This window comes from Stylophora pistillata, chromosome 5 (assembly GCF_964205215.1).
Source record: "Stylophora pistillata chromosome 5, jaStyPist1.2, whole genome shotgun sequence".
Lineage (NCBI taxonomy): Eukaryota > Metazoa > Cnidaria > Anthozoa > Scleractinia > Pocilloporidae > Stylophora > Stylophora pistillata.
This window is the reverse complement of record NC_142523.1, coordinates 875,748-885,622: the sequence shown is the minus strand read 5'-3', so window position 1 is coordinate 885,622 and position 9,875 is coordinate 875,748. Positions and strand designations below refer to the sequence as shown.

Here is a 9,875-nt window from a genome sequence, read left to right as displayed (position 1 = left end):
GAACAGAACGGAAAGCATCTAACGAACCCAAAGCAACATTTTTTACTACGCCTGGAGACCGGAAGAGAGATGAAGATATTTTAAAGAAAAAAAAGTCCTTAAAAATGTAAAGAATCTGTAAGTAAAGGGACAATTTCCATCAATACAATGAGTTTTAATAAAAAAAATGCGTAAAACATGTGTTCCACAATGGTTACCAACAATATAAAAAGTATTGCACAGCACACGCGCTCAAAGCGAACAACATACAATACCGACTATCACCCGAAGCTTATAATCGAGTCATATACGTGACTATCACACAAAAGTTTGCACCTTTAAAAATTCTGCTCAAACTATAATACCCTTAACGTGAAGCATTGTAACTTGATTGTGCCAATTACAAAGTGCTTGAATCTTATCAGTTCTTATGAAGTTGATTGATTGATTGCTGTATACAAAACCAAACGATTAGATATCTTGTAATCAGACGGTTCAACAGCCAATTAAATCTTAGTACCAACTGTTTTTAATCAACATTAGCCAGTGAATGCTGACCCCTAAGAATTGCATGTAGTTTTCTCGTGATCTTCCACGTAAAACAGAAAATGGATGAAGTTTAACTTGCGAGAAGAACACGTCAGTCTATGTCAACTATATAACGAACAATTTAGCAGTACTGAATAAAAAAACCAGATACCAATACAATTGCTATAATTAACAATTAAATGAATGGATCTAAGAATAGATGGTAGACAAATTATAAAAATTCCTCAAGTTCTCCAAAAGTGTGTTTCTTGCACTCTCTTATTGACACAATGAATTTGATACTAAGAATTTACATCGTACAATTCAAGAATAATTACGTTCATAATTTTAATTAACTTTTGCGTTTCCTACTAAGCTAATTAGAAATTATAACCAGAATTGTAATCCACTAGCAATGGATGTACATTCCATATCAAAACGTTATCAAAAAATGCCTAATAGCTACGTAATCACAAAACACTGTTCTGCACACAATGAAAAAAGTGATCAAACTCTCACGCAGTTGCTACACCATGTTAGTAGAGAAAAACAAAAGTTCGTGAGAGTTCATTTGTGAAGGATATGCAATTCCATAACACTCTTTCCTGCACTGGTCATTGATCCATCCACCTGAAACCCATAACCTATATCTTTCTTATGCCAGCCGTTATCGCCTCTAAAGGGATTTCCGTAGTACATATCTTCGTACATCCGTTGACTAGCTCTCAACTCACCATGGTAAACCCTAGCATCCCACCAGTTGCTGTAAAAGTTGTAGTCGAATGGTACGCTGAACATGACTCCCACGGTCTTATGCTCAGCTGGCATGTAATAGGCGATTACAGCCACACATCCTGTAGCTACGGGGCCGTTCGTCTTCCTGGCAGTATACAGAGCCGCCTGATCTTTCTCCACGAATCGGGGTAAAAGATCATCAGATGTACCAGATCGAAAGTATGTATTGAGAGCCCTCCATTGATAAGGTGTCTCATTGGCAATGCCGATGGCAATCTTGCGTTCGATCGACCCCAACGCGTCAAGCAGGGTTTGTAGAAGTTCTTTGGTCAGCGAGGCCACTGCTATCACTGTACCAGGGTCCACTCGCTTGTTCTGGTTATGTTTCCTCGCTGAATAGAAATTATTATAGGAAACCTTAGCTTTGTAAAGATTTTTTGAGAATGTCTTAACAAGAATGTTGATATCAGAATATCTGTATATGCTGTACCTAAGTTGTGAAGGGGGCAAAGTTTAATGCTGGAATCGTTTTTTAGTTGAAATTACTTTTTGTGTTTGGTTTCTTTAGATGTTCACAAAATGTTATCCTTTTATGAAAAATTATCAACTCCTTAATGACAAGAATTAACTTGTCATTTTTTAAGCTATTAACCGTCAAACGTCACAGGACCAAAGGTTCAACCAATTACGGTCAAAACGAGCTACTCATTTACAACTGCGAACTGTCTGAGGTAACACCTCTTCTGCATCCTCCTTTCACCTCCTCTGTGGTAATTGGTATGCATTAACATTGTGCGTCCGCCAAACTTTAGTCATGTGATCAATCAGGTAATGAAACTTCACCAACGTATTGTTAAAAAACTTTTTTGCCTAGCTCGGGTGAGTTTCACTTTAGCATTAAGATACTTTATTGTTTAATAAAATATCCCTTTTACTCTGAACAGGTGCATGTAACAGTGCAAACAGAATAAGGCTGAAAAGATTGTTATCCACACTCTTTCTTTAAGGAAAATTAGCAAAACGCAACTGTATGTCGATAAATAGACGAGCAAGCTTACCCAGTTCTCGTTCAGTGTTTTCCATTTCTCCAATAGCTTTACTGGTTTCCAAGTGGGCACCTGTAAACAGAATAAGAATTTAGCGACCTTTACTCTGATCCAGGCCGTGACTGAACGGTATATCGAAACTGCTCATTGTAGCATAGATTACGAATTAAGAATTTGGAAAAATTATGTTGGATTCAGTGTTCTGCGATGCACGAAATATAAGGTTGATCCAGAGCAAAAACTGAACGAGGAAGGATACATTATCAAATTTGGTGGCCAGGTTGGCGTGTGGCACTTTATCGATCCAGCAAAAAATGGTTCCCCATGAAAATCTTTTGTCTGCAGTACGATTATCAACAAAAAACTCTTCCTACCTCGAAACTGTTACGGTTTGATATATTTAGATGAGGATTTGTGGCAGATCAAACTTAGGACGTAAAGTTGTCCGTGCAACAGTAATCAAATTCTACGGGCTTGCTTAGAAATTGTGTCAAAAACTAAGCTATTTTGGTAGAGCCAGTTGCTCCCTACGGTAGAGATTATTTAGAAATTATCAATGTGAACCAAACACTGCTTACAAGAAAACAAATTTTCAGGTGCTCAACGCCAAAATAAAACAAGATTCCAAGAGTGAGTTTGCAAGAGAGGTGTCAGAACGTGCCGGATTTATTGTTCCACTCCTGCATGAGGGTATAAATGGTTTCATTATTTAAAGACCATGGACGAACAAAGTCAAAGGCGCTGTTTAAAATAAAGTAACTCAACAAAGAATAAGAATTTAACTAAGGATCTCCACAATGGTACTGTGTGAACACATGTGCTTACCAGTCTCTCGTTTGATGTTTCCCACTTCTTCCAAATCTTCTTTAAGTTCAATGTGGGCACCTGAAAACAAATAAGGTTTCTTCTTTCTTTCTTTTTTTTTATCCAATCTCAAGTCTCACCCAAGTCCATATATAGCATAGCAAATTGGCCAAGTTTTGAAATAAGAATGATTGAACATTGATTATGTTTATTGAGGGCTGAAAGTGTTGAAAGCAACAATATTAATCTTTGTTTACTACAAAAAAGGAACAGAAAAAATTTCCGGTTGTAGCGTTACTCGTGTACACATGTACATCGATTGTCAAAAAGAAAATACATTTGAATGGAGTCGCTCGCTGGTTTGTTTAACTGTTTCTCTGATTGACTAGCATAATTCCCTTCAAGCTAAAAAGATCAAAGGTTAAAGCTCTTGTGTCAGATTGACAGAAATTCAGAAGGGCGGCAAATGAGGAGTATAGCTTCAACATCATATCAGCCGAATGTCTTCTGTAGCTTCAATTTCTTTAAAGTTTTGCGAATTGGAACTTCAAGAGCTCCTATAAAGCCTCTGTAAATACCTGATACACAGTATCCCATGAAACACACGGCAAGGATGTAAAATGACAAAAGTGCACACATCTTCATTTTCATCTTAGTTTGGTTGCAGTAAACTCTATAATAGGAACGAACAACATTAGAATGGCTTTTTCGGAGGAAACTTCAAGCGAGCAAATATAGATCAATAGCGATCAATTTCTTAAGTGATTATGTCTGTAAATAAGTGTTCTAGTCGGATTCGTTGGCAACGGTCCACAAAGGCTATAATCGGACGAGTGAAATCGGAAAGTTCAACAGCTAATGAAAATCAAGATGCAAAATATCACCAGTAAATAAGATTTAACTACCTAGTTAGCTTTGATGTACAAAACTGAAAGAAAGATCGGTTCTTCATACTATAAATGAAGAAAAAAATTCCTAGTTTGAAGACTTTACTCTTCGTGACCAAAGGTTGCCCATATACCATTGACTTATTGAGCTAAGAAAACCATACTGTTGCAAAAGTTTGAACTAAATGAAGTCCAGCTTTAAAAAAGTGAAAAAATATTGCGTAGTTTGATGCACTAGGCCCATCCTGGAAAAAGTTTGGCACAGATGCATTGAAGTGACTCCGACATCTGATAGCATGTTTGTGTCACTGAGTGAGCTTACCTTCGTTAGGTGCGAGCCTTTCTCGTGCAATCACAGTTAGACTGATCCGACCTTCTCAAGCCAAGTGCTGCGCTGCGACTAACGATTTTTCAAAAGTCTCCCCTATTTAAGGAGTTTATTCAGAAATGTCTGGACACCGAAAGATAAATGATCTGATTGTTTCCTTTGTCAGTGAAAGGAAACAATCGTTGAATGCGACGAACTAAACATAACAAGCAATTTACACCCCAGCCATGATTGATGATTATTCGAAAAATGTCTTTTTTACAGAATTGTAAGCGGAGCCTTTCGGACGCCGATAGGTGAATGACTTGAGGTCTCTGTTATCAGACAAAAGGGTTCATAGGCGGCTTCGAACTTTTAACAATAGGCCAACGAAGAAGGCACGAAACATTTTGCAATCAGACCATATAACTGCATAACTATGTATTGCAGCAAATGGAGTTAAAATCATAGAATGCGACTCAACTGCTAGTTGCTTAATTTTCCATTTTCTTGTTCTCCTTAAACGCAGAAAAATGCGGAGTCTAGTTATATGGATAATAGATAAGTGTGTTCTGGCTATCTAAAAGGCGCTCTTTTGCAATTTTATGACTCAGTGTCATGTGGATTGTTATTGATCGTGTTTTGTTTCCATCTATTTTTGGATCACAAGGGACACGCCCTCCCTTCTGACAAAGGACTGGAACATTTCGACGGATTTTGTAAGAAGGTGGAGTCTACTAAAACCACTACAATTTATTTTTGAATGGTTTCAGCACACATTGCATTGATCGCTTTACAGGAAACTTTTCAGTGTCTTTTGCCAACTTGTATCAATAATGGATCCGTGTATTCTGGGTGTCGAAATGTGCTGTCTCACTGACATGTTTTGGAATTTTATTGTTCAGTTGCTCACGAGTTGTTCATGCGTAATCGTGTTTTCTTTCCATGCTTGTCTGAATCAAAATGTCCACATTCTCTCTTCCGAGATCACAACGCATTCGTGGGTTTGGCCTGGAAGCACAGTTAGGGAATGGAACATTTCGAATCTTTGAAGTGCTCCACCTCGATTGACGACTCTTTGAGGGTATGTGTTATTTACAGAAGTGCCTTCAAAACCTCTTGGACGCCGAAAGATGAATGAACTAGTTGTTTCCACATCAGACAAAGGGATTCATAAGCAGCTATGCGTGTAACTATACATAAAAAACCGTAAACATTAACGCCGCGATTGACGATTGTTCCGGAAACTGTTCTAATTAAAGTCTATGGATGGGCTGTCTGGACACCGTAGAGAGAATGATTCAATTGTTCCCTTTCAGCAGTCGTATTAAAGTGTCAGTATTTCTGACACTTTAATAAAACTCTTGACTTATGTGAACATACCTTATCTTATCTTATCTTAATATCACTCAAAGGGGTTGATAAGCAGTTAGGCGTATATTGGGAAAAACCACTAATGCCACACAGTACTCTGTGAACAATATGAAGATGGCACGAAACATTTTAAAATTCACCCTATACAGCTCTAGCAAATAATTAAAACTATAGAATGTAACACAAATACTAGATGCTTAATTTTTCCTCTCTCTTGTTCTCTTATAAAACCCAAGAAAAGACGGAGTCTAGAACATACAACAGAATTTATCTTTTAATAGTTTTGTAGCAATTCAACACACACTGCATTTAATAGGCCAAGTTCCATTGATAACAGATAAGTGTGTTGTGGCTATCTAAAAAGGTGCTGTCCCACGGACGTGTTTTACAATTTTATTACTCAGTTAGAGGTGGATTGTTATTGACAAATCGTGTTTTGTGTCCATCTATTTTTACACCACAATGGACACGCCCTCCCTTTCGACAAGGGAATGGAACATTTCGTCGGATTTTGTAAGAAGGCGGAGTCTACTAAAACCACTAGAATTTATTTTTGAATAGTTTCAGTTAGACTGTTTCGAGTATTCGAAGTGCTCCATTGCGATTGACGAGTCTTTGAGAGTTTATTCTATATAGAACCTTCTGAACGCCGAAAGATGAATACCTTAAATGTTTCCACTATCAGACAAAGGAGTTCATAAGCAGCCATGTGTGTTACTATACATAAAAAATCCATTAACATTAACCATCAACGCTGTGATTGACGTTTCTTCAAAAAGCTGTTCTTTTTACAGGGTTGAATTGAGAGCCTTTTCGATGCCAGAAGTTAAATGAGTAAATTTTTTCCTTTATTATACAAAGGGGTTGATTCAGGGCTGTCTGGACACCGAAAAGGGAATGACTTAAACATTTCAGTTTCTTTCGCCAAGCTATATCGACAAGCGTATTGTGGCTGTTGAAACGTGCTGTGTCTTTGAAATCTTACGCAATTGAATTGATCACTTGCTTATGAGATGTTCATGTGGAGTCGTATTTTTTTTTTTATTTCTATGCATTTCTACATCAAAATTGACGCGTCTTCGCTTTGGAAATCACGCTACGTTTCGAGACCGAAACAATTGTTCGCATGTTATGGAATTTCTACTCTCTTGTGAGTCTCGCCTGCAAACACAGTTGGACTGTTTCGAGTTCTAGAGGTGCTTCACTGCAATTAAGGACTCTATGAGAGTCTTTCCCATATAGAGAAGCTCTTTCAGAGCCTTCTGCACGCTGAAGGATGAATGACTCAGTTGTTTCCGTTATTCTGTCAACAATAGGCTTAGGAAGAAGGCACGAAACATTTCGCAGTCAGACTAGGTAACTGCATTGAAAGAATTAAAAACCGCAGAATGCGATTTAAATACTAGATGCCTAGTTTTTCTACTTTCTTGTTCTCCTAAAACACAGGAAAAGGTGGAGTTTAGAACACACACCAGAGTATATTTTAAGATAGTTTCGTTGCAATCTAGTACACGCTGCATTACAATGTATGGATATAATATTGCATTGAAAACGCTATGTTATGAATTATAACAGATAAGTGTATTCTGGGTGCTGTCTGACTGACATGTTATATCGATAATAGATAAGTAGGTAGGTATTTCGAGAGGTCAAGCCAGCCACTGTTAACCAACGATGTCTAGTTTATAAATTTCAGTGTAACCTGTACGATGCAGGATATGTTGGTTACATTCGTGGCCACCTCCACGAACGCGTTGATGGACACAAACAAAAATCGTCGTCAATTTGTAAACATCTTTTTAGCGGACATAACTCGAACATACCACCTTGCCTTTCAAAACAATTTCACGTGCTTACTAGGTATTCTAACAAATTTGATCGCCTAATTAAGGAGATGCTTTTTATAAGAAAACTTAAACCATCCCTAAACGTGCAAACGGACTCGATTTGCGCAAAGGTATTCACTCGAAGAATTTGTGACCCTTAACGGTTATTATGCTAATTTGTAGAGACCATCGAAATCAAATCTTCGCATTCAACTATTCACTTTGCCTCGAGAATGGTGTCATGATGACGCCGAAACGTAGACTGTTAACATTAATATTAGCCTGCTTAAAAACATTTTCTTTCAAAAAAACCGACTAATATGTGGTAACTAATTTTCCTACATAAGAAAACCGATCAGTGTGTTCTAACAACAGATCAAAATACGGTATAGCTGATTTAAGAACATACGCCTCAATTCTTGCACTATTAGTATATTTTGGCTGTCGTTACGTGGTTTCACTGACATGTTTTACAGTTTTATCGCTCTGTTGTTCATCCGTTGTTCATTTGGAATCGTGTTTTGTTTCCATGTACATTTGCATTTCGCATCAAAATGGACTCACCCTTGCTTCCAACAAAGGACTGAAACATTTCATCGAATACTATAAGTAGCCGGGAATCTATTTGCAAACAGTAGAGTTTGTTTGTGGAAAGTTTCAGTAATTATTGCATTGATCGTTTGATGAGAAACATTTCAGCTTCTTTCGTCAAGTCGATAAGATCATAAAAATGTATCATGGCTGTCGAAACGTACGTGTCAGTGACATGTTTGGATATTTGATTACAAAAACGCAAAGCAAACACGTAATAAAATGCACAATTATGGTACTCTTTGTTGGAATTCGCTATTCCCTTACATTTCTTTAAATAAGCACAAAGACGTTTGGCAACTGAGGTAAAGAACTGGTTAAATTTAGACGCTGTTATTTGATTTCCAGTGCTATGTGTCCGGCCTTGTTTGCCTTTTTTGGTAATATTTTCTTAAATGTTCACCCCATATCTTTAGAGTCCTGGCCCGCGTCCTGGTCTCTGGAGAGACGAGTAGAATAATAGACTCTCTTCTTTTCTTAATTTCATTTTAATAGCCTTACGTACGTTGTCTTACTCAGTTCTTAGGGACCTCAAAGCAGTCAGGACGGCGACGCCAAGGAAGACGTCGGTTACAAAATGAATTTATACTTTTAATTAGAATTTCAAAAACGGCTGCAGGTGTTTACCATCTCATACGGCGCAATGACTCAACCTCAAAATAACGTCTAAAAGTAGCGTTGAGTTCCAAATGGAAACTAAAACAAATGAATAAAGGCTGATAGTTTCTAAAGAAACTGTTTGGGGCTTTTTTCAGAAAACTCTGGTTTAAGGAATTTTTCTGGCTTCCGATATTCAGATCAATCCTTTCACTGGGGGCGCAAGCTCTCTATAGGAGGACAATATCACAAAGCTTTGTATGAGAGTTTTGACTCCGCTCTGTAACTCCGAAAATAATAAAGAAAATTAACTTTAACCTTCCATTGGTTTTTTTTGTGATATTTTTGTTCTGTGGTTGCGATTTAAGGCCATTTCGTAGAATTTTAGCCGAGCTCTCATCCCACCACAGCCTCTACTAAGGAGAAGGAAACGGGAGGAAGGTTTCGTTAGACCGACGCACTGACCCGCTCTCGAATATTGCTCGATTCTCAGAATAAACCACTTCTCCTTGCTTCGAGACTCTGCATCACGAAAGCAGATAGTTTTCCTTTAAGTTTATGGAGAAACATTCTATAAAAGCTCTGCTGGCGAGGAATCAATCCAACTGGAATTTTAGATGACGAGCTATTTTAAAGCCCTTCGAACCCGCGGCAGGAACTTCTTGTGCAATTCGGAGACAGTTAGGTACCCCCATGGTCTAACATACTAGGCCAAGTACAAATACTCAGCCACTCGGGAAAAGGAATATTTTTCGTTTATTTCATTTTTTAACTTTTCAAAAATATTTACACCCATGAATAATTTTTTGAAACTGAAAAAAAATTGTCTCCCTAAAAATTACTAGCGTGTCTAATGTTTCTAATAATAAAGAGGAAACAATGAAATAGGCGAAAATATGAATTTGAGAAAAACTAATCGGCGTAAATTAATATTTAGGTTTCACGTTTTATTATGGACCTCCTACTACTTCATTCCTATTCTTGTGAGAAAGTTAATCAAATATGACTTTGTTAAAAGACCCCACAGGCAGGAAGTAATTTTATGCAGTTTGGCTAATGATGATTAAAAGCAGGCTTAAATTTTAAAAGAATAACTGACACAGCCGTTTGGATATATGAACAAAGTTGAAGTGCTAAATTGGCCATCGTAACGGTTACAAAAGCTGACGTTTCGAGCGTTGTCTTACTCAGTTCTTAGGGA

General features: G+C 37.5%; 1 protein-coding gene across 1 annotated transcript; it reads right to left on the bottom strand.

Annotated features, from left to right (window-relative positions):
* Positions 1–133: 133 nt before the first annotated feature.
* LOC148729756 (DELTA-stichotoxin-She4b-like) lies at positions 134–4,453 on the bottom strand. Its single transcript, XM_088760465.1, has 5 exons — positions 4,302–4,453; positions 3,671–3,765; positions 3,114–3,173; positions 2,301–2,360; positions 134–1,634 (listed from the first exon to the last, which is right to left on the bottom strand). The coding sequence occupies exons 2-5, from the start codon at positions 3,741–3,743 to the stop codon at positions 1,075–1,077; spliced, it is 753 nt and encodes a 250-aa protein (XP_088616591.1). The 5' UTR covers positions 3,744–3,765; positions 4,302–4,453; the 3' UTR covers positions 134–1,074.
* Positions 4,454–9,875: the final 5,422 nt, after the last annotated feature.

Coding starts and splice junctions, on each gene's coding strand:
- LOC148729756 (XM_088760465.1), bottom strand. CDS start 3,743: ATGAAAATGAAGATGTGTGCACTTTTGTCATTTTACATCCTTGCCGTG. Junction 3,174..3,670: donor CATGGGATACTGTGTATCAG/GTATTTACAGAG, acceptor ATTTGTTTTCAG/GTGCCCACATTGAACTTAAA. Junction 1,635..2,300: donor AAACACTGAACGAGAACTGG/GTAAGCTTGCTC, acceptor ATTTCTATTCAG/CGAGGAAACATAACCAGAAC.